Source organism: Cetorhinus maximus, chromosome 9, assembly GCF_964194155.1.
Source record: "Cetorhinus maximus chromosome 9, sCetMax3.hap1.1, whole genome shotgun sequence".
Classification (NCBI taxonomy): Eukaryota; Metazoa; Chordata; class Chondrichthyes; order Lamniformes; family Cetorhinidae; genus Cetorhinus; species Cetorhinus maximus.
This window is the reverse complement of record NC_135887.1, coordinates 16,052,010-16,076,544: the sequence shown is the minus strand read 5'-3', so window position 1 is coordinate 16,076,544 and position 24,535 is coordinate 16,052,010. Positions and strand designations below refer to the sequence as shown.

General features: G+C 42.4%; 1 protein-coding gene across 7 annotated transcripts in view; it reads right to left on the bottom strand.

Annotated features, from left to right (window-relative positions):
* Positions 1-24,535, bottom strand: part of nf1a (neurofibromin 1a) — a 283,175-nt gene that overhangs the window by 243,712 nt on the left and 14,928 nt on the right. For all 7 annotated transcript variants that reach the window (XM_078548137.1, XM_078548140.1, XM_078548138.1 and 4 more), the window contains exons 2-3: positions 2,570-2,713; positions 803-886 (exon numbers count right to left, since the gene is read on the bottom strand). In XM_078548137.1, coding sequence (XP_078404263.1) covers positions 803-886; positions 2,570-2,713 — 228 coding nt within the window. The remainder of the gene's footprint in view (positions 1-802; positions 887-2,569; positions 2,714-24,535) is intronic.

Here is a 24,535-nt window from a genome sequence, read left to right as displayed (position 1 = left end):
CAAGATGGGCAACATAAGAAATTCCCCCAAGATGCATTAAGTCAAAAGTAGAGACAGCTCAAAATCTTGTCCAACCATCCAGATAACCTCAGAGCAAGAGCACCCTTGAAGCAAAACATCTGTGCACCTTCTGGGTGTGTAAAGGTTTAGAAGGGCTACATTTAAGCTGGCCTATTCAAAATAAATTAGAGACACTTTGTTAAGGTGGATGGGTCAAAAATGGGCTTCATAATATTTGCAAGTAAACACTACTACAAAACATCAAATATCCAACACTTCCTACAAGGGGTAAATCAATGATTAACTGGAAACCAAATTAAGTCACATCAATACATCCCAAAATTTAACCAAGAGTGCAGGCAAACAACCTGTCTCCCATGGTCCTGCCAACACTATTTTTTTTTAGCTATCTCACCAGAAGTGCACAGGATAGGTTCCATTGTCCTGACCAGTATTCGCTCTCCCCCATTAGCTACATATTCCCTGGATCATCCAAATAAGACTGCGAACAAGAGGGAAAGTGCACTAGCATGGCGGTCACTGCTATATTTCTGACAGGACTTTCATCTCTCTTTATTAATCACCTGTCAAGAATATTTAACATTTATTTTTACGTCAGGTATGATTAGAAGAAGAAATGACACTTTGCACACGAACATCAAGAACCATAACGATGGCTATATTTTCCAAATCTTATTAGGTTTTGTAACAAAGCACCATCGCAATTTGTAAATTATAAATATAATTCTATCCACACCCATCTTAGATATCCATAATTAAATCCAGGGTACTTGTTACTTACTCCTGCAAGACACTTCTCCAAAGTATCCAATATGATTAGCTGTGAAAGGTACAAGTTCCTCTCAGCTTCTGCTCCAAATATTCGCTGTGTGAACAAAACACAATGTTAAACATTCCCCATACAGCATTCCCCAAGATTAAGAGGAAGTCTCATAAGGATTCCGAAAAGCAACCAGATCAACAAGTAATGTTTGTCCCACTAAGAACCAGCATGTTCCCCAATTGATGAAATTGCTTTTGTACTTCGTATGGAATGTTAGATGTTCAAAATTTATTACTCGTTGACCATGAGCAATGGCGATTATTAATGGTGAGCCCTTCGCCATTACAAAGAATTCGTTACTTTGTTAAGACACTGTGCTGTGAAAATATCTTGGCACAGTCTCATCATAAAATCATCTTATGGAATTAGTGGTTTTCCATATCATTGACTAATGCTGCTCAACAATCACAGATTGGAGAACATTACAAGATCAATGACTTAAACAATTCAAATTGAATAATGATTTCAATCAAATATGGGCAACTTTGAAAATACTTCATAACAGTTGACACTAGAAGAATTATGTGATGAGAAAATGGACTGATACATGGGAAAGATCACGAAATTAGGTTTATCGAGCCTAAAGCGTCATGAAATAACTAAATTCACTACACGAAAACATTGCAACATTAATACATTGCCTCACTGGTGAACCAGTTAATGGTCTTTATATCCTGTGCACCATAATAGCCTTAGCAGAACAGATAAAGGAAGGAACTGATTAAATGATTATATTAGTCTGTAGGAGCCCAGCAACAGACTTCAATTGTAAAAACTGGAGAACACAAGGAAGTAATTTTGGCATCATTTTCCCAGGAGCTAAAATGCACCGAGATACAATATAAAAATGCCCACTGGAAAGCTGCAGTGTAAAATGCAAGAGTTTACACTCTTCCTTCAGCTAAATTATTAGGTTTTCCCTAATAGCAAACTGCCAATTTGAACCTTGGTCTCTCTCTGCTTCACAGTCTCATAAGCTGTCAAATGCAGGACTGAGCAAGGGTTATATTTCAGCATCACAATTAAGGTTTTTTTTAAGAGGAGGGAGAAAAGGGAGGGGGGGGGGGGGGCACGAGGGAAGAGCGCGCGCGCGGGGGGAAGCGGGGAGGGGGCGCGCGCGCGCGGGGGGGAAGCGGGGAGGGGGCGCGCGCGCGCGGGGGGAAGCGGGGAGGGGGCGCGCGCGGTGGGGGGGGGAGCGGGGAGGGGGCGCATGCGCACGGGGGAGAGAAGAGAAGCGGGGAGGGGGCGCATGCGCCCAGGAAGAGAGAGTGAGAAGAGGAGAGCAAGAAAAGAGGAGAAATTAAGAGAGAGGAAAGAGATAACAATGTTCTAATCTTTTTCTCGTTTGCAAGAATCCTTCTGTTTCCCAAGGTCCTGATAACACTATTTGGTAACCTGTCCCTAGAAAGGTTGCACAGCTACCCAAAAATAAGAGTTGCTCAAGAATTTGACTTAATCCCAATGGAAAAGTCCTTCACTTTAATGAGTCGACTGTCACAATAGCCAAGCTAAAATCAAAAACTCCAAGTATCATACATATAACCATCTCCAATCACCGATACCACACCCCCTTCACCATTTTTCTTCTGATAGATCTTCTCAGAAATTAGCTGATTTTGGGTGGAGGTGTGGGAACTGCAAGTTGTTTACTCTACAACTCCATACCCCCAACCCAAATTGCTTCCAGCTTGCTGAAGTCACATCATGTTTCAATAGAAAACTTACCATGTTATTTACATTTTTCAAGATAGTGGTGAGACCACTTATGACCAAGGAAAACTTGTACTTGGAAATATTGATGAGACATTCCTTGTTGTGTTCGGTGCTAACTTTGGAGTGTGTATTCTGCTGCCCACCTTTAATTGGAAGCTGGGGAAGGAAGGTGAATAAAAATGTCACTTCTTTGTGCTGAAATAAAATGTCATAGTAGGTAAACTGGATTTAAAAAGCTTTGCATACGCTTGGTTCAGAGATATTTTTCCATGTATAGGTTAAGGCTCGATTATTTTGTTTTCAGACTGATTTCAGTGTTAATTTATTCCCGAAAAAAAGCCAATACTTTTCTTTCCCTGCATTTCTCGAAATTCAACATTTGTTGACGCATTTGGAACACACTCTTTAACACCATTACCCATTTTAAAAATGTCACCCTGGCAGAAACGTCAAAGCCAACAAGTCAACTCATGACGGTGCCTGAACCATAATTAACCAAAAGGCCACAGTCACCCATCAAGTTGGTTAATCTCAGTTTCAGTTAACAAATTGGCTCATTGTAATGGAGGGTGGGGTTATCTGAGGCAGAGAAAGAAAATAAGCCAGTCTTCCAACGACCCCTGCTTCATGTGTGTGGACATCAGACAAGCAAGTGATAGTCCCCTCACACCGTACAATTAAATGACACCTTTAAATAGCAATCTCATAACAAGGCTACATATTTTAAGTAAAATTCAGTCTAATTCAGTGTATTATTTCATGACATGAAAAAGATTAATGGTTTGGCCTTTTCTTTCATTCGCTCACAATATTTCCATTTTACACAAGGCCAGGTCTGCTTTTCAGTAGCCAAAACCAAGCCTGTCATCAATCGCTCTACAGATAAGCATACTGGCTCCACAGGTCTACAATGTGAAATACACAGAAGTTACTGGGCTCCAAATCCCTGACTACCAGCCAAGTATAGAATTATCAATGATCCAGTGAATTAGGATGCTTAAGCAAAAAAGCAAATTATGGGGAAGTCCCTCTCAGGAGACGAATGTGTTATTTCCATCAGTATATTTTCTGTCCCTCACTGTAGAAATCTCATTCTTCCCTTAGAAAAGACCTCAAGCTTTTTATATACTCAAGTGTTCAATGGTACATCATCTGTCATGAAACAAGACTTTATTCTGGAGAGGAGATGGAAGAGGGGCAAAAGGATGGATAGGTGAAAAGATTATAATATAACACTTGCATTGTATGCTTCTCAGTTTCTATTTCCTTCAAAGGCAATAAACAGCAACAGGGAAAAATTCAGATCACAACTATTTAATCAAATGGCCGAAGAATCCCAAATGTAGTCTAGTAAAAAGGCTCTCCTTTTATGGCCACAAATGAATTATTTTCCTCAATTTGCAGTTGTCACAGCTTATCTGTGTCCATTTTCCCAAGGCGCAACCAAGATGATTCTTCATTATGGATCATGAAGAAAGTTAAACCTCCTCCTTTACTAAACAGTCAGAAAACATCTAGTTACCATTTGAGAATGTTGAAAGCTAAGCAGAAATGTTTATAAAAACAAAAAACTACTGTGGATGCTGGAAATCCAAAACAAAAACAGAATTACCTGGAAAAACTCAGCAGGTCTGGCAGCATCGGTGGAGAAAAGAGTCGACGTTTCGGGTCGTGTAGACTCGAAACGTCGACTCTTTTCTTCTCCACCGATGCTGCCAGACCTGCTGAGTTTTTCCAGGTAATTCTGTTTTTGTTTCAGAAATGTTTATGTTGCTGCTATAAATTGTTACTTCACATCCATATAAAATGAAGTTCTGTATTCTGTAAACCTAGCTCTCAAACCTTTTAGCTATTTCATAACACAGGGTTGTCATGTTTCGAAAACATACTGCCCCTGAAGCATCTGTACTTGATTCACAATATATCCACATCGCCAACCCAGATACACCATACGCAATGCCTATATACACACACACACAAACATACATACACAAAAATACAACTCGCCACACACAGCAACACACACCCAACCCTCCACACACAATCCCTAATCAACCCTTCCCCCACCGCGCCGCCTCCCCCACCCCCACCCCACATTCTTAAGTCCACTTACAAATCCCCCATCAATAAATACACACTCCAACCCCAACAAAAAAAAATCACGTGCAACATACATGGGATGCTTCAAATAGCTGATTCAGGAAATGCAACTACCACAATGCTGCAGTAAGGCGACAGTGCATTGTTAGGATCAAGTTCAATAAGCTACTACCTATGCTTAAAGGCAAGGGCACTCAATTCTGAAATGGAGCATCAAAAGTATAAAAAGTACTCCCGTAATCATCATTCCTATCCTTTTGAAATTGTACCTTTTATCACCACCTGATGTCCCAAAAAGCTGCGCAACCAATAATGTACTTTTCAAAGTGTAGACACTTGAAATGTAGGAAACACAGTAGCTAAGGTGTGCACAGCAAGCTCCCACAAACAAATGTGATACTGAACATTTCATTTGTTTTCATTTGCAATGTTGATTGAAGGATAAACATTGGCCAACACATCACAACAAAGGCCCAATAGCATTTTTTCTTTATTCTTTTATGGGATCTGGGCGTCACCAGCAATGCCAGCATCTGGTGGCCATCCTTAATTGCGCTTGAGCCGAGTGGTTTGCTAGGCTATTTCAGAGGACAGTTTGACACTTGATTAGACAAAGTCAACATGGATTTATGAAAGGGAAATCATGTTTGACAAACCTACTGGGGTTTTTTGAGGATGCAACTAGCACAATAGATAAGGGAGAACCAGTGGATGTAGAGTATTTGGATTTTCAGAAAGCTGTTGATAAAGTCCCACATAAAAGGTTAGCGCATAAAATTAAAGCACATGGGATTGGGGATAATACATTGCCATGGATTGAGAATTGGTTAGCAGACCAGGAAAAAGGAGTAGGAATAAATCGGTCTTTCTCGGAGTGGCAGGCGATGACTAGTGGGGTACCGCAGGGATCAGTGCTTGGGCCCCAGCTATTCACAATATATATCAATGATTTGAATAAGGGAACCGAATGTAATATTTCCAAGTTTGTTGACGACACAAAACTTGGTGGGAATGTGAGTGGTGAGGAGGGTGTTAAGAGGCTTCAATGCGATTTAGACAAGGTTGAGTGAATGGGCAAATACATGGTAGGTACAGTACAACATGGATAAGTGTGAAGTTACCCACTTTGGTAGGAAAAACACAACGGCAGAGTATTATTTAATGGTGATTGGGAAATGTGGATGTACAAAGGGACCTGGGGACCCTGTACACCAACCACTGAAAGCAGGCATGAAGGTGCGGCAAGTGGTTAAGAAGGCAAATGATATATTGGCCTTCATTGTGAGAGGACTTGCGTACAGAAGCAAGGATGTCTTACTGCAGATGTACAGGGCCTTGGTGAGACCACACCTGGAGTACTATGCACAGTTTTGGTCTCCTTACCCAAGAAAGGATATACTTGTCACAGGGAGAGTGCAGCGAAGGTTCACCAGGCTTATTCCTAGGATGGCAGGATTGTCATATGAGGAGAGGTTGGGTTGACTAGGCCTGTATTCACTGGAGTTTAGAAGAATGAGAGAGAATCTCATTGAAACATACAAAATTGACAGGGCTGGACAGATTGGATGCATGAATGATGTTTCCTCCGGATGGTGCGTCTAGAACAAGTGGTCACAGTCTCAGGATAAGGGGTAGGCCATTTAGGACTGAGTTGAGGACAAACATTCTTCACCCAGAGGGTAGCGAACCTGTGGAATTCTCTACCCCAGAAGGCTGTGGAGGCTGAGTCACTGAATATATTGAAGGAGGAAATAGATAGATTGCTGGACTCTAACGGCACCAAGGGTTATGGAGAGCACAGGAGTATGGCGTTGAAATAGATGATCAGACATGACCATTTTGAATGGCAGAGCAGACTTGAAGGGCCGAATGGCCTACTCCTGCTCCTATTTTCTATGTTTCCATTAAGTCAACCACATTGCTATAGGTTTGGTGTCACAGGTAGGCCAGACCGGGTAAGGATGGCAGATTTTCTTCCCAAGGGGACATTAGTGAACCAGATGGATTTTTACACCAACTGATGGTGGTTTCATGGTCTCCATTACTCAGGATGGCTTTCAATTCCAGATTTATTAATTGAATTTAAATTTCACTAGCTGCCATTGTGGGATTTAGACCACCATATGATTCCTAGTCCAGTGACATTACCACTTTTTTTTTTAAATTCATTGATGTGGGTATCACTGGCTAGGCCAGCATTTATTGCTCATCCCTACACCACCATCTCCTCTCTTACAAACTACAAAACAGTACCATGGGTCCAAGAATCACTTTGTAACTCAGTTTTATTACAACTAAATTCAAGCAAGTTTTCTAATTTGTTAAAGAAAACAAAGCAATACACCAATATCTTTTTTTAAAAAATCAAATTAAAACGTATTATACTGAACTTATTTGCAATCGGCACATTTGACTCTACAGAACAGAAGCAAATCAAATGCAACTTTGACCTCCAAATACAATTCATTCTTTTCTATGTCTCGACCCCCTTCAGTCATATTTCGAGGCCAGATTTCAACAAGCTATTCAGAGGGATACAGGAAACTCACACACACAGCATATAACTTGTTAAAATTGATGTTAAAAAGTACTGCTCACTGAACAGTGGACACATTGTTTCACTTGCATACAGTGAATTCCTTAGAGGTCATAGTCCAACCATTTCCCTTGTGTGCAGAAAGCCAGAGCCAGTTGTGCATGATGCTAAGGATTGCACCATAGAAGCCCATCAAATGAATCTTGCTTGGTGAATTTCATTTCAAAACTGGTATGAAAGCACAGATAAAGATTAACCCTTTAATGGCTGCAACACCTCAAAATATCAGGCACTCACTACAGTCACTGGCTGAGGTCAGATCCATAGGAGAAGTTATAAATCTATAGACTTTTTTTTCAACACTGTCTCAATCCTTTCCTTGACCACTTTAAAGACTTATTTTATCATTTCTCCAACCACTATTTCACCTCCAAGACTTACATGCAAGCAATCTGGGTTCCATGAACACCACTTTTGAGCTAGTTGGTAGGTGCCATGCAGGAAATACTTGAAGGTAAAGGGAAGAGACAATGCAGAAGAAGAGGGCATGTTGTGCAGAGTTTTTTCTCTCCCCACCCCTATGACATACAAATCAGGAAGGTTCCAGGTTTGATGCTGATCTGTGTGGTGTTTGCTGATTTGAACAGTGAGCTCCAGTGCCTCTGGATTACGCAGCAAAGGAAAAACATCCAATGATCCTGATGGTGACCTCTAAGTAATATATACCGATAGGAACAGGGTCTGTATAGACACTTTCACTGTAGAATTGTCTGCCAGCATTCACTAGGTGAATAATGGTCTCTTGGGAGAGGTACTAGAGTGCAAGAAATCAACATCTTCAAGAGAGCAGACTTTTAAAAAAGAGCATGAGGACAAGTTTAAATCTTTAACGAATCACTGACATTGTGAAATACTAGAACATTCTTGTCCCAAACACATACTTGGAAAGGACATTATCATAAGCAAAATTACCAATAATTCCATCCTTAAATATCTTCATCTTGGTACTTCCCTTTATTTGACCACTTCTTTGGTCATCTATCTCTCTTACTGCTCAGTATCTGTTCTCTCTAATAAGTTGAATGGGACTTGCATTAGTGCTAAAAGTGGCTCTTAGCCAGAGAAACCTCATGGCTCTACATTTGCTATGCAGATGGTTGTATGAAACCGGTGTTTCAGGATATGGTAGCGCTGCAACGGGTCTCTCAATGTAACATGCAGCAGGTGCTCAGAATTCTGACTCCTGTCACAAAAAAGGTAATGCAAACAGCTAAATCCATTTAACCCATTAAATGCCTCTGAGCAGTCAACTCTGATTGAATTATACTTTCATCCCACTGTCTTGCGCCCCAGTCCCCAGGTCTATAAAGAGAATTGCTTTTTTACACCTTCCAGATGTGAGGAAGAGCCTACACCCAAAACATTAACTTGTCTTTTCTTTTTTTCAGATGATCATGGACCAGTTGGGCACTTCTTGCACTTTTTTTTTGCTATTTAAAGGCACAGAATTTTGTCTGCTGCTCAATGACTCGCTTATCAAATATAAACTGAAATATAGTACCTCTGATGTAGGGGTTACCGAAGACAGCATTTGATTGCAGGTATCCTTATCTTCTAGATCACCATCTTTATTTTGCTCACAGCTATGCCACTGTACCTGCCATGCAAGTTTACAAAAGGCTATGGGATATGAGCACAGTATTTAAGGTAGAGTCTTCAAGGCAGCAAGTTAACATCCCTAGTCTACTGATATTCCTAAAGTGCCAAGCTTCATCTTTGTAGTTGTAAGACAGTAAATGAAACATACAACTAAATTATTCCCTTGTTCCTGCTTCCCAGTTATCTGTAATTCTATGCACACAAATGGCAAAGCACAATATCTTGATTGACTATCTATCAGTATAGGTAGGAAGCAGTAACGAGTTAATGTTTGATTTTATATCTTAGTTTTGTTGACAAATCTGTTTCACTACCTTTCTGTTCTGGCAAAGTAAAATAGCTGGTGGCTTCTGGACATGTCACAAAACAATCCCTGAAGTGTTGATACAGAAAAAGAAAATTGATAGTCTGATATTTTAGTCAAAAAATCCATTAGAGGTCAGGATTTACAATTTATCAGCAAAACTTATTTCTCAAGTTATAACACTTGCAATGATTTACCAGCCAGATAGTTGCAACATGAGTTGTAACCTTTGTCCTTTGGAAGTGCATAACACAGGACCCAACAGTCATGGGCAATGACTGATCCTTTCTTCATTGCTTGGACTCGAGGTCCTTTCTACAAAGTGTCAGAGTCCTCCCTGTGACCTTGTTTGTTGTTTAATCCGACAAAAAATCCAGGGTACCACGAGTAATGCAAAAGTCACATGCTTTACATCAGTGTTATCAACAGCGTAAGTACTGTCCTTGAGCAATTTTCCACACACCTATCCATTTAAGAGTGTCACGTTTCCCAAGAGTCCATTCTTGCAATGCAAACCCAAGAGCCTGCAATGGCCAGATCTTGTAGCACTGGAGGTTAAACAGATGGAGTGGCAAAACACAGGGAGGGTTTGCATAAAATGCATGGGAATTGTAAATGCGAGGCACTAAGAGCCCTTGAACCAAATGTAGTTGAGAGAAGATGCAGTGACGAGCCAATGAAACTGTATAAAATAGGATACAGGCAGCAGTGTTTCAGATTAGAAGTTTATGGAGGGAGGGTAAAAGGATAAGAAACCAGCCAGAAGAACATTGGATTGGTCAAGTCTGCAAAAGGCAAAGGCACAAGTGAGTGCCTCAGCAGCAAGCAAGCTGAGGTAGAAGCAGAAATTGGGAACATTATAGGTGTAAGTAGCTGGTCTTTACGATGAAGAAAATACAAGATTAGGAGTTTAGCTCAAGGTCAAATACAACTTCAAAATTACAAACAGGCCGATTCAGCTTGAAATATTACCAGCGGGTGGAATCAATGGCAAGAGTATGGAGTTTGTGGTGTGAGCCAAAAACAATAACTCTGGCAAAGGTACTCTCCATGTTTAACTGGAACAAGCTGAGAGGTTTTCAAGACTGGATGTTAGACAAGCAGTCTGATAACAGAGGAAGAGAAGGATGAGTAGAACAGGGTGCCAATGCAGTTCAGGTGGAAGTTGATCCCATGACTGCTTATGATGTAGCCAAATGCAGAATGTAGATGAGAAAGAGAAAAGGGTCAAGAATTTATCCTTAGAAGACTATCGAGCTAACAGTGCAAGCGTGAGATAAGAATCTATTGCTAAAGGCGACTTGCAGTGGAACCAACAAGTGCAGCCCCATCAAGCTATGCATGGAGAAGAACGTATGGTCAACTGTATCAAAGGCTGCAAAGAGTTCAAGTAGAAAACGAAGCAGTAAAAAAAACCTGAGTCACAGAATGTTGCTCATGACTAAGATTGCTTTTCTGTTGTGGGGGAGTGGTGCAAAAATATGCTGGTGGGGTTAAAATGTGAAGTTTTAGGAGATATGGACACAAATCCATGCAGTAACGTGCTCAAGGAACGTGTTCAGAAAGAAAAGGCAGGTTAGAGATAGGATCGTAGTAGTTGTAAGGACAAAAAGCTATCAATCGCGGGTCTTGAAATGGAGATCATGGTTGTAGTTTTGAAAGGAAGGGGGATTGTGCCTTAAGAAAGCCATTTCCCATATCAGCTTGTATGGGACCAGGAAGAGAAGCTAGATAAATCACAGGATCAGGAGCAGACCATTCAACCGCTCAATTCTGTTCGACCATTCAATTAGACTTTGGCTGATCTGTACCTTAACCCAATTATCCACTTTTGCACCATGTTCCCTTGATATCCTTACCTAAAGAGGTCTTAGTCTTGGAATATTTTTTTTTATTCATTCACGGGGTGTAGGCTTCGCTGGCTGGGCCAACATTTATGGCATATCCCTAGTTGCCCTTGAGAAGGTGGTGGTGAGCTACCTTCTTGAACTGCTGCAGTCCATGTGGTATAGGTACACCCAAAGTGCTACTAGATGGTAGCGGTTGTGGGTTTGGAATGTGCTGCCGAAGGAGCCTTGGTGAGTTCCTGCAGTGCATCTCATAGATGTACACACTGCTGCTACTGTCCGTTGGTAGTGGAGGGAGTGAATGTTTGTGGATGTGGTGCCAATCAAGTGGGCTTCTTTGTCCTGTCTGGTGCTAAGCTTCTTGAGTGTTGTGGGAGCCACACTCATCCGGGCAAGTGGGGAGTATTCCATCACACTCTTGACTTGTGCCTTTAGATGGTGGACAGGCTTTGGGGAGCCAGGTGAGTTACTTGTCGCACAATTACTAGTTGCACAATTACTAGTCTCTATCCAGCTTTTGTAGCCACAGTATACGGCTAGTCCAGTTCAGTTTCTGGTCAATGGTAACCCCCCAGGATGTTGATAGTGGGAGATTCAGTGATGGTAATGCTATTGAACATCAAGGGGCGATGGTTGGATTCTCTCTTGTTGGAGATGGTCATTGCCTGACACTTGAGGCGCAAATGTTACTTGCCATGGTCAGGATGTTGTCCAGGTCTTGCTGCATTTGGACATGGACTGCTTCAATACCTGAGGAGTCACGAATGGTGCTGAACATTGTGCAATCATCAGTGAACATCCCCACTTCTGACCTTCTGATGGAAGGAAGGTCATTGAAGAAGAAGATTGAGGACACTACCCTGAGGAACTCCTGCAGTGATGTCCTGGAGCTGAGATGACTGACCTCCAACAACCACAACAATCTTCCCTTGTGCTAGGTATGATTCCAACCAGCCGAGAGTTTTGCCCCTTGATTCCCATTGGCTCCAGTTTTGCTAGTGCTCCTTGATACCACTCAGTCAAATGCAGCCTTGATATCAAGGGCAGTCACACTCACCTCGGGAGTTCAGCTCTTTTGTCCACGTTTGAACCAAGGCTGCAATGTGGTCAGGGGCTGAGTGGCCCTGATGGAACCCAAACTGGGTGTCAGTGAGCAGGTTATTGCTAACGAAGTGCCGCTTGATAGTGCTGTTGATGACTCCTTCCATTACTTTACTGATGATCGAGTGTGGACCGACGGGGCGGTAATTGGCTGGGTTGAATTTGTCCCGTGTGTGTACAGGACATACCTGGGCTATTCTCCACATGGCTGGGTAGATGCCAATGTTGTAGCGGTACTGGAACAACTTGGCTAGGGGCGCAGCAAGTTCTGGGGCACAAGTCTTCAGCACCAATGCCAGAATATTGTCAGGACCCATAGCCTTTGCAGTATCCAATGCCTTCAGCCATTTCTTGATATCACGTGGAGTGAATCGAATTGGCTGAAGACTGGCAAGTGTGATTCTGGGGACCTCCAGAGGAAGCCGATATGGATCATCAACTTGACACTCTGGCTGAAGATTGTAGCAAATGCTTCAGCCTTATCTTTTGCACTCATGTGCTAAGCTCGCCCATCATTGCAGATGGGGATATTTATGGAGCCTCCTCCTCCAGTGAGTTGTCTAATTGTCCATCATCATTCACGACTGGATGTGGCAGGACTGCAGAGCTTAGATTTGACCCATTGGTTGTGGGATCGCTTAGCTCTGTCTATCACTTGCTGCATATGATGTCTGGCATACAAGTAGACCTGTATTTTGGCTTCACCAGGTTGACACCTCATTTTTAGGTATGCCTGATGCTGATCCTGGCATGCCCTCCTGCACTCTTCATTGAACCAGGGTTGATCCCCTGGCTTGATAGTAAGGGTAGAGTGGAGGATGTACCGGGCCATGAAGTTACAGATTGTGGTCGAAAACAATTCTGCTGTTGATGACCCACAGAACCTCATGGATACCCAGTCTTGAGGTGCTAGGTCTGTTTGAGATCTATCCCATTTGGCATGGTGGTAGTGCCACACAACACGATGGAGGGTATCCTCAATGTGAAGGCGGGACTTCGTCTCCACAACAACTGTGCGGTGGTCACTCCTACTGATACTGTCATGGGCAGATGCATCTGCAGCAGGCAGGTTGGTGAGGGTGAAGTCAAGTATGTGTTTCCCTCTTGTTGGTTCCCTCAACATTTGCTGCAGACCCAATCTAGCAGCTATGTCCTTTAGGACTCAGCCAGCTCAGTCAGTAGTGGTGCTACCGAGCCACTCTTGGTGATGGACATTGAAGCCCCCCCAACCAAGAGTACATTCTGAGCCCTTGCCACCCTCAGTGCTTCCTCCAAGTGATGTTCAATGTGGAGGAGCACTGATTCATCAGCTGAGGGAGGGCGGTACGTGGTAATCAGCAGGGGGAGGTTTCCTTGCCCAGATTTGACCTGATGCCATAAGACTTCATGAGTACAGAGTCGATGTTGAGGACTCCCAGGGCAACTCCCTCCCAAATGTCTATCATTGTGCTGCCACCTCTGCTGGGTCTGTCGTGCCGGTGGGACAGGACATACCCAGGGATGGGGAAGGTGGTATCTGGAACATTATCTGCAAGGTACGATTCCGTGTGTATGACTATGTCAGGCTGTTGCTTGACTAGTCTGTGAGACAGCTCTTCCAATTTCGGCACTAGCCCCGAAATGTTAGTAAGGAGGACTTTGCAGAGTCAACAGGGCCGAGATTACCATTGTTGTTTCCAGTGCCTAGGTCGATGCCAGGTGATCCGTCCGGTTTCATTCTTTTTTGTTACTTTGTAGCGGTCTGATACAACTGACTGGCTTGCTAGGCCATTTCAGAGGGCATTTAAGAGTCAGCCACATTGCTGTGGGTCTGGAGTCACGTGTAGGCCAGACTAGGTAAGGACAGCAGATTTCCTTCCCTAAAGGACATTAGTGAACCAGATGGGTTTTTACAACAATTGACCATGGTCATCATTTGACTTTTATTGCCAGATTTTTATTGAATTCAAATTCCACCATCTGCCGTGGCAGGATTCGAACCTGGGCCCCCAGAGCATTACCCTGGGTCACTGGCTTGCTAGTCCAGCGACAATACCACTACGTCATCGCCTCCCCTAAAATGCCAACTGACCCCCGGCATTATTTAGCCTTTTGGGTTCGGGGTGGGAAGAGAAGTGTTCCACATTTTCACTACTCTGGTTCAAGAAAGTGCTTCCTGATTTCATTCCTAAATGGATGGTCAGCACTTTTGTGGAAATGGTGTCAAGCAAGCAGGAAGTGACTGTTCCTCTTGGAAAAGAGAAGGCTGAAAAGGAGATTTGATAGAGGTGTTTAAAATCATGAAGGGTATGGACAGAGTAGATCGGGAGAGACTGTTCCTACTTGTGAAAGGATCAGAAACAGGAGGGCACAGATTTACAGTAATTTGAAAAAGCAGCAATGGCAACACAAGGAAAAACTTATTCACGCAGCGCCTGGCAAGAATCTGGAATACACTGCTAGAGAGTGTGGTGGAGCCATTTCAATCAAGTCATTTAAAAGGGAATTGGATTATTATCTGCAAAGGAAGAATGGGCAGGCTTACAGGTAAAAGGCAGGTGAATGGCACTAGGTGAAATGCTTATTTGAAGAGCTGGTGAAACACAACGAGCCAAATGGTCTCCTTCCGTGCTGTAACAATTCTGAGGCTCTAGATGAGATAATTGGGAGAATTGTGGGAGGGTGGCGAGGGTAGGAAATAGGAATACACTTCAAAGCATTACTATTTCAGCCCAATAAGTAATATGAGTGACAGATGCAAGCTGTACTTTCAGGTACTGTGTCAGGCAGTAGATATCAGGAGAACAGCACCTGAAGGTTCACCCCTACAATCGTGACTCAACCTCTCCATTATTGACGGTTCACTCTGCTTATTTATAAAATATATATTACTGTCAAATTGGATCTGAAACTTCATTTACAGTCATTGGGACAATGTTTCAAATTCAACACAAAAACAAAAATACCTGGAAAAACTCAGCAGGTCTGGCAGCATCTGTGGATAGGAGCACAGTTAACGTTTCAAGTCCGAATGACCCTTCAACAGAACTAAGTAAAAATAGAAGAGAAGTGAAATATAAGCTGGTTTAAGGGGGATGGGACAAGAAGAGCTGAATAGAGGGCCAGTGATAGGTGGAGATAACCAAAAGATGTCACAGACAAAAGGACAAAGAAATGTTGAAGGTGGTGATATTATCTAAAGAAATCTGCTAATTAAGAAATAGAAAGCAGGACGAGCAAGGTACAGATAGCCCTAGTGGGGGTGGGGTGGGGGGAAGGGATCGAAATAGGCTAAAAGGTAGAGATAAAACAATGGATGGAAATACATTTAAAAATAATGGAAGTAGGTGGGAAAAGAAAAATCTATATAAATTATTGGGAAAAAACAAAGAGGGGGAAAATCGGAAAGGGGGTGGGGATGGAGGAGAGAGTTCATGATCTAAAATTGTTGAACTCAATATTCAGTCCGGAAGGCTGTAAAGTGCCTAGTCGGAAGATGAGGTGCTGTTCCTCCAGTTTGCGTTGAGCTTCACTGGAACAACGCAGCAAGCCAAGGACGGACATGTGGGCATGAGAGCAGGGTGGAGTGTTGAAATGGCAAGCGACAGGGAGGTCTGGGTAATACTTGCGGACAGACCGAAGGTGTTCTGCAAAGCGGTCACCCAGTCTGCGTTTGGTCTCTCCAATGTAGAGGAAACCGCATTGGGAGCAACGAATGCAGTAGACTAAGTTGAGGGAAGTGCAAGTGAAATGCTGCTTCACTTGAAAGGAGTGTTTGGGTCCTTGGATGGTGAGGAGAGGGTAAGTAAAGGGGCAGGTGTTGCACCTTCTGCGGTTACATGGGAAGGTGCCGTGGGAGGGGGTTGAGGTGTAGGGGGTGATGGAGGAGTGGACCAGGGTGTCCCGGAGGGAACAATCCCTGCGGAATGCCACCAGGGGGGGTGAAGGCAAGATGTGTTTGGCGGTGGCATCATGCTGGAGTTGGCGGAGGATGATCCTTTGAATGCGGAGGCTGGTGGGGTGATAAGTGAGGACAAGGGGGACCCTATCATGTTTCTGGGAGGGAGAAGGTGTGAAGAATTCAACCTTTATTTCATTAAGATTAAATTGCTGGTATTCACCCACTGGTTTAAAGGGCAAATGGGAAAAAAGTTATGAAAACTATTTAAAAATCAAATCTTTAAGCAGCTTAAATACAAAAAATAGCCAAAGTTTCGGACACAAAAATTTGGTGATGCTCTCCATGCAGAGCAATCGGAGTGTATTCTAAGAATGTCTACTGACACGGTGTCAGCCAATCAGTTGGAGGTGGGGCATGACTTGCAGCAAGACTCACAGTAAACAGTGCATTTTATAGCAAGGAAAGTCCATTTACTCAGCAAACAGTTTGTTCAAACAACACACCATGGTGATTATTGGAGTCTCTGAACTACAGCAAATAGAACTCCTGGTCTAAACTACAGCATAGTTATTTCTCTGACAAAATGCTGAGTCCAGGACAGTTACTTAATACAAAGTATGTGCATAAAATCAATGCCAGTCACTCACAGCAGTGGGGTATCCCAGGATTGGGTATTACCCAATCCTGGTTGGGAACAGGAGTGTCACTTTATGCAGCTATATTTTAATGGGATAAGCCTTTTCAACTGGAATTAGGATTATGCATTTAAATACCGCTCAGGTTAAACCAAAGTGGAATTTGACGGCATGCTGCCATTACAAGTTTTTGCTGAAGAAGCCTTAGATTCTGTCCGAAAGATTTGAGCACCATCTTGGAAATCCTTTTATGCCGGAAATAAAATTAGGTACAGCACATGCATCAACTTCACCCGTGCTACTTGCAAGTTATTAGTTCCAAGTGTTAGCTTGGCAGCACTCCTGCCTTCAAATCAGATGCTGTTGTCCAACTGCCATTCAAGAATTTGAGCATATAATTTAGTCTGACTTCAATGAAGTATTTAAGGAGGCCTCATTCAGAGGTGCCATCTTTTAGTTGAGACATTCAACTGAGGATCTTCTATGTGCTCAGGTGAGATAAAAGATGCCTTGGCACCATCCAAATAAGAACACAGAAAAAGAGAGCTGAATTCCAGAAGACAGACAGAAGTGACTCCTCTTGATATCATGGCAGCATTTGACCAAGTGTGGAATCAAGGAACCCGAGTAAAACTGAAGCCTATGTGAATCGGGGGGAAAGCTCCCCACTGGCTTGGAGTCATAACGAGCATAAAGCAAGATGGTTGCAATTGTTGTAGGCCAATCATCTCAGTCCCAGGACATCGCTGCAGGAGTTCCTCTGTTTTCTTTTCATGGAATGTAGACATTGCTGACAAGGCCAGCATTTGTTGCCCATCCCTAATTGTCCTTGAACCGAGTGGCTGGCTTGGTAGGATATTTTAGGGGGGCAGTTAACAGTCAACCACATTGCTGTGGATTTGGAGTCACATGTAGGCCAGACTGGGTAAGGATGGCAGATTTCCTTTCCTAAAAGGACATTAGTGAACCACATGAGTTTTTACAACAATCTATGATAGCTTCATGGTCACCATTACCAAGACTAGCTTTCAATTCCAGATGTTTTGACAGCTTAAATTCCACCAGCTGCTATGGTGGGATTTGACCCCGTGTCCCAGAGCATTGGCCTGGGCCTCTGCAGGAATAGCCCAGTGACATTACCACCACACCACCGTCTCCCCCTGGAACCTACCATCTTCAGCTGTTTCATCAACAGCCTTCCATCATATGGTCAGAAGAGAGACACTCACTGGTGATTACAGAGTAGCCAGTTCTATTCAGAACTTCTCAGATAAATGAAGCAATCCATACTTGCATGCTACAGGACCTGTACAGCATTCAGGCATGGATTATTAAGTGGCAAGTGACATTCGTGCCTTACAAATGTCTAGCCACTTCCCCATGCCTTTCAACAGGATTACTCTCACTGAACGACTCATCAACAACATCCTAGGGGTCACCATTAATCAGAAATTTAACTCAACAAGCCACTAACATACTGTAACTACTAGAACAGTTCGAGGCTGAGTATCATGCAGTGAGACTTAGAAGTGATCAATTATTTTTGAGATTTTAGTTGGGTGTATTGAAGTACCATATCTTTTGGCCCATGTCTTCTTACTTTTCAAACAATAAATGTATTAATCATATTTAGGTTGAATTCCTAATTAACTGATAAGCCTGTCGACACTCAAAATTTTATCAAAACTAAATGAACAAAAATCAAATGATATTATTAAATTCAGCCACTTAGCTTGCACACACGTGACAGGATCTCCTCTAATCCTCCTTTGTCACTTTACAACAACCCAAGGGTCTCAGTAACCATATCTTGAGGCGAGTCTCCATTATGTTTCAGCTATGTATACTGTGCTCCACCCTTCTCCTAAGCCTCCCTACAATTACCATGCTGCACAATGTGAAACTGAATACTTTAAGCAAAAGTAACCGAAGTGTTGGAAAGCTCCTCAGGAAATTTAAGCAACAGGACTACTGCAGAAGCACCTTGGCATTTCAAGGCTTCAATCAACAGGCACCATTTATAACTTAGCAATTTTTAAAAATATATTCCTTCATGGGATATGAGCACCATTACAAGACCAGCATTTGTTGCTCATCCATAATAATTCATGGGACCCTTGTTAGTAAGCATACAGGTGGAACCTTCTTTTCTCTGGTTTATCCTAACAGTTTCACTGCATTAGAAGCAGGCCGATTGAGAGAAGAGCAAGATGCTAGCCGGAAACTGCCCAGTGCCCAAGAGGTTTGCCTGTTCCCCAATGTACATGTGAAGTTCACTGTTTAACTCTTGCTGTTTCAATTTATGAACCTAACAACTAATGGCAGTCTGCCAGATGTACTGCTCTATCACAGATTTCAGGTAGTTCACAGTACAGCAGATATGGCTCAAGCTTTAGATTAGCATTAGGTAAACCTCAGTTGCCAGTCATTCTAAACTTTGAGCAATATTGAAGATATCCACTTTCTGCGTAATTGCCAATCATGGGACAAACAATGTACAGCAGTGCTTCTGCAACTTGCAACCCCCCATTCCTTCCCAATTGTTTACTGGCAGAGAGAGTAAGCAATGTGGATGCGAAAAATACCAAAATGCGCAAACAAGAGACCTTGAGTTTTAAAGTCCTCCCATTTTCTTACAATTAGAGAAAACTCTTCCACAGTTCTTGGAATAGAAAGCTCATTTGCTTTTCACAAAGATTAGAATCTCAGCTTGATCTTCATTCAGGTTTACCATCTTTCTTTGGGACAGCTAGTATGGGTCTCTTGTTCGATACTCTTCACTTGCCTGGATGAGTGCAGCTCCAACGCCACTCAAGCAGCTCAACCATCCAGGACAAAGCACCTCACTCGATCTGCTCCACGTCCACCACCTTCAACATTCACTTTCTCCACCACCGGCACACAATGGCAATAAGATGCATTGCAGCAACTCACCAAAGCTCCTTCAACAACACTTTTGAAAACCGCAACCTCCACCACCTCAAAGGACAAGGGCAGCAGGTGCATTTTCTTTATCCTTCATGGGATGTGGGCTTCACTGGCTAGGCCAACATTTATTACCCATCCCTAATTGCCCTTGTTCAGAGGGCTCTCAAGAGTCAACCACATTGCTGTGGGTCGGGAGTCACGTGTAAGCCAGACCAGGTAAGGACAGCAGATCTCCTTCCCTAGTGAACCAGGCGGATTTTTACAACAATCAACAATGATTTCATGGTCATCAACGCTTTTAATTCCAGATTTTTTTTTATTGAATTCAAATTTCACCACCTGCCACGGTTCGAACCCGGGTCTCCAGAGCATTACCCTGAGTCCCTGGAATACCAGTCCAGTGACAATACCACTATGCCACCATCTCCCCTTGGCATGTCACTACCTGCAAGTTTCCCCCGAACCCCACACCATCCTGACTTGGAACTTCTTCACTCTTCCTTCACTGCTGCCAGATCAAAACTTGGAACTCCCTCCCTAACAGTACTGTAGGTGCACCTACACCACATGGGCTGCAGCAATTCAAGGAGGTGACTCATCACCACCTTCTCAAGTGCAATTAGGGATATGCAATAAATGTTGGCCTATTAAGAGATGCTCACGTCTCATGAATGAACAAAAAAGATTCCACTAGCTACGGGGCAAGGGAGGGAGAAAAACAAACAGATAACAAGCTTGCTCACTACCCACACCTCCAAATGACCAATGAAGAGAACTAACCATTGTGGGTGTGATGATTAAAAAGGGGATTTAAAAAAGACAGTGTTGGTATTTAACATGCTTGCCTTTATGCACAGCCACTTCACAATCCAAGTCAGGACAGGATAATGGAATGAGAGGATAGCAGAAAAGAAAATAAAGATAGTGTTGATGGCTGCACGAAAACAGGTTTACAAAGACTTTCAAAGTTTTACACAGTAAAGTTTGATATGCTTTAACAATCAACCTCATCCAATAGAAAGTGAACAAGGACTAAAACCCTCAAATTATAGAAGTGTGAACCAAGCCTCCTCCTCAACATGCTAGCACACTGCCCAAAATTCAAGGATATTGGGGTTGTTTGACAGCAGCAATTGTCAGTGACAACATATCTAATTGGCTGAGCCGTATAGATGTGTGTTTTTGGAGACAGCTACATGTAAACGTCTAATACTTGACATGAAGTTTGTTACACTTAAGCAGCTAAATTAAAAGAGAACATCCAACCCTGGGAATACCATGTTAAAAAAAAACATCGATTAACCCCGTCACTCAAGGCTGAAGGAGCCCTTTTAGCATACACGGGCATAAAATGTGTAAGTAGAAGAGAATAAGTTACATCCTGGGATATTTTGAACTGTAGTGTATGTGCATATATTATATACATACACACTCAAATATATAACTTAATTTTTTTTTCTATTTATAACCCTAATTAATTCCTAATCAAAATAAAAGTACTTTACTGCACTAATAAAAGCCAAGAAGGTTCTTTTCTGAAGCATAAACATTATTCCCTATTTAAAGCTCAAAATTAATTATTTTAGATTTAGTGTTGAATTTTGTGTGGACACTTTTGTTCATTTCCTGTCAATTTTTGTCATTATATATTTCTAAGTCCATATTTATATTTTGAACCACTTATGTAAACTTGTAACTATGTAATTAGGCCTTCATCCCACTAAAGAGCTGCTGCCACACCACATCACCTCTGGCAGGAGGGTATAATTATAGTGTGACCAGTTTACATAGGCAGTTTCCATTCCTAAAGCAGATGTTATAACTTTAAAATGGAAAAAATTAAAAAAGGACAGCATGTTAAAACACAAACTGAATTATCTCTGCATGTCCTGGTCCAAATATCCCTTAGTCTCTAACACTGTTTCATTTGAAGACTACACTTAGTTTTGATGTGTAACACCACTGCAGAGACATGCCTGAAAATCAGGAAAAACTGGTAAATCTGTCCCAAACAAAATACATAACAGTTCAAAGTGCATCCAAAATGCAGCAGTTTACTATCCAATAGCAAAGCTTAATTGGTGCACAAAAATGGACAAGACGTAACAAACTGCTCCTCCATTTTAAGAAATTTCGTCCATTTGGAACATCAGGCATTGTTCATCTCCTCGCCCTCCAACAAAACTACACAAATCAGCAGAGCAACTGCACTGAGCACAATCCCAAGCCATCCCACAATCCTACCTTCAGTAACTAGCTAAAAGTGTCCGTCTCTTTCTGAAACAAGTGCAATTCCCTATTGAAGGTCAATAGAGAACCCATACAAATACCTCATCCATCTGCTCCAGAACCACTTGGTGGAAAGTAAATACTTCCCAGTATCAAACCCAAAAGCGTTGTGTTCACCATTCCCAGTTCTCCGATCACGCTTAAACGACCTACCCACCCAGACAATTTATTGTCACTTCAAAAATCCTACTTGTGTCTTCTGAAACTCCCAGTGAAAACAGTTTGAGTTTCTTCAGCCTATTCTAATAGCTGGAAGACTAGGCACCATTATTTTGGTGCTCTCCTCTGGTTCTTCTACAAGGCCTCAAAGTGAAACACAACATTCCAGATGTGGGTGTACCAAGGCCTTACACAGCCTTCTAATAGTATTCCTGGCTTTACATCATACTAATCTACCAATACACCCCAGTGGCATATCTGCCTTCTCCATGGCCTTGCCATACTGTTCATCGACATTCAACATTTTATTCACCATGACCTGGAGTGCCTCTCTCTTGTCTTGTAGCCTTTAGCAGGTATCCTTGCACTGTTGTGTACACAGCTGGGATTATCTAGACTCTAATGCATCAGGTTATATTTATCTACACTGAAGGGCTTCTGTAATTCATTCAGCATTATACCGAGTAAAGGCAGCTACAAGCATTTGAAGTATTTTATTTATTCCTTCAAGAATTATTTTGATGATTCAACATAAAAATTCTCCACAAATATTTTAATGCGAACTGAAAAATAACCCGTATATTTGGTCGCAGCTGATCTTGCCAGGTTTTCTGTCCTGAATTCGGCAAAAATCCAAAAGGACTAAGACGCAACAAAAGCTGCATCAACTACAATTACATAGCTGAATGGTCAACTGAAATATTTTAACCATTCTTCACATCACCAAATGGGTTTTAAAGAACAAATGGGCAGCAAAAAAAAGGAATACATGGCTCAAGGTTCAGAGGACGTCATCCAAACGCTGAGGTTGGATTACAATCTTGAATCATTCCTTTCTATTTATAATTATGCTGCAGATTTCCGCTTAGCTCATCGGATCAGTAAATCTTAGGAGTTTTTTTTGATCATGGCTCTGGAAGCTGCGGGCAAATTTTAGGCTAATAATTTCTTTTACTTTGCTTTTAAGTAGTTTTCTAGCAATTCGAAGAAAAGCAAAAACTTCAGTCAGTAAGCAAGGAGAAACATCAACCGCAGCAATTTTTTTTTTTAAAAAAGGCAGTAATGTTTGCAAACGTCGCCAGCCAACCCAATCCTAGTCTTAACCAACAACCCAATATATGCAATTTCCATTCAGGGCCACAAGTAAAATCCTGGCTGAGTTTTCACCCCATAACACGAGGAGTCAAAGCTAACATAGCAGTCCTAAAGGATAGCAATGAAACTACTCCATCACCTAACCTGCTATTTTTAAACTGGAAAAAAATCTGTAACCACTGAGTGATTTCCCCTCTTACTGACATGACAAAATAAATTATGTAGATTACAATGATCCCAATTGCTGTAAGCCATATTGGTTCACAGAGATGGTAGTTAGTTGGGTGGAGATCAGCATCATGCCACAATGCCACACATCTCTAATCTCCCCAGTTAGACATTCTTGTTTCAAAGTGGTTTCAGGCACACCATTTGGGTATTTTCACTCAATTGTAGATTTCATTTTCAATAGTATCACTTTACCATTTGAAAGAACATAGCACTCCAAACCACAGTAGGAAATTAATTGAGTCAATGGAGATGCTTCCCCAATAGTTTGTGAAACCAGCATACAACTGTTTTACAGGCCAGAAGTCAGGATACAGCAAGGAATCACTGTATAATCCACCGTTTCATGTAATAGTCCCAATGTGAGTCTAAAGGGTAAATCCCTCATGAGCAGCTGAAAGCACTGATTCCACACAGTGGCGGCGGAAGGCGGGAGGGGAGAAAGAGAAGAAAAGAGAATACCCACGCAAAAGCAGAGGGTGAAATGAGGGGAAATGGAAGCAAACCTGAAGACGCTTTTGAGACAAAATATATTAAAGACAGAATCAAGGTTGATTGAGTTGTCTCTGCAATCGAGTAACAACCAAGGCTGGACGAGTGCAGCTCCCACAACACAAGAAGCTTGACACCATCCAGGACAAAGCAGCCCGCTTGATTGGCACCACATCCACAAATATTCACTCCTTCCACCACCAACACACAGTAGCAGCAGTGTGTAACATCTACAAGATGCATTGCAGGAACTCACCAAGGCTCCTTCGACAGCACCTTCCAAACCCACGACCACTACTATCTAGAAGGGCAAGGGCAGCAGATAGATAGGAATACCACTACTTGGAATTTCACCTCCAAGTCACTCACTATCCTGACTTGGAACCATATTGCTGCCCCTCCTGTCACTGTGTCAAACCCTTGGAACTCCCTTCCTAACAGCACTATGGGTGTACCTACACCACATGGACTCTAAGCAGTTCAAGGCTACAGCTCACCACCACCTTCTCAAGGGCAAATAGGGATGGGCAATTAATGCTGGCCCAGCCAGCAAAGCCCACATCCCGTGAATGAATTTTAAAAAAGCATTCATCACTCAGACACCATGGCAAGTGTTGAGCTAGAAAAGTCTCCTTGTGTCTGGCCAGAAACTCCTGTTGGAAAGTATGAGTGCCATTTGAGGAGGGTAGGTTTAGCTATAAACGGTTTGTAGCTGAACAGCTAGC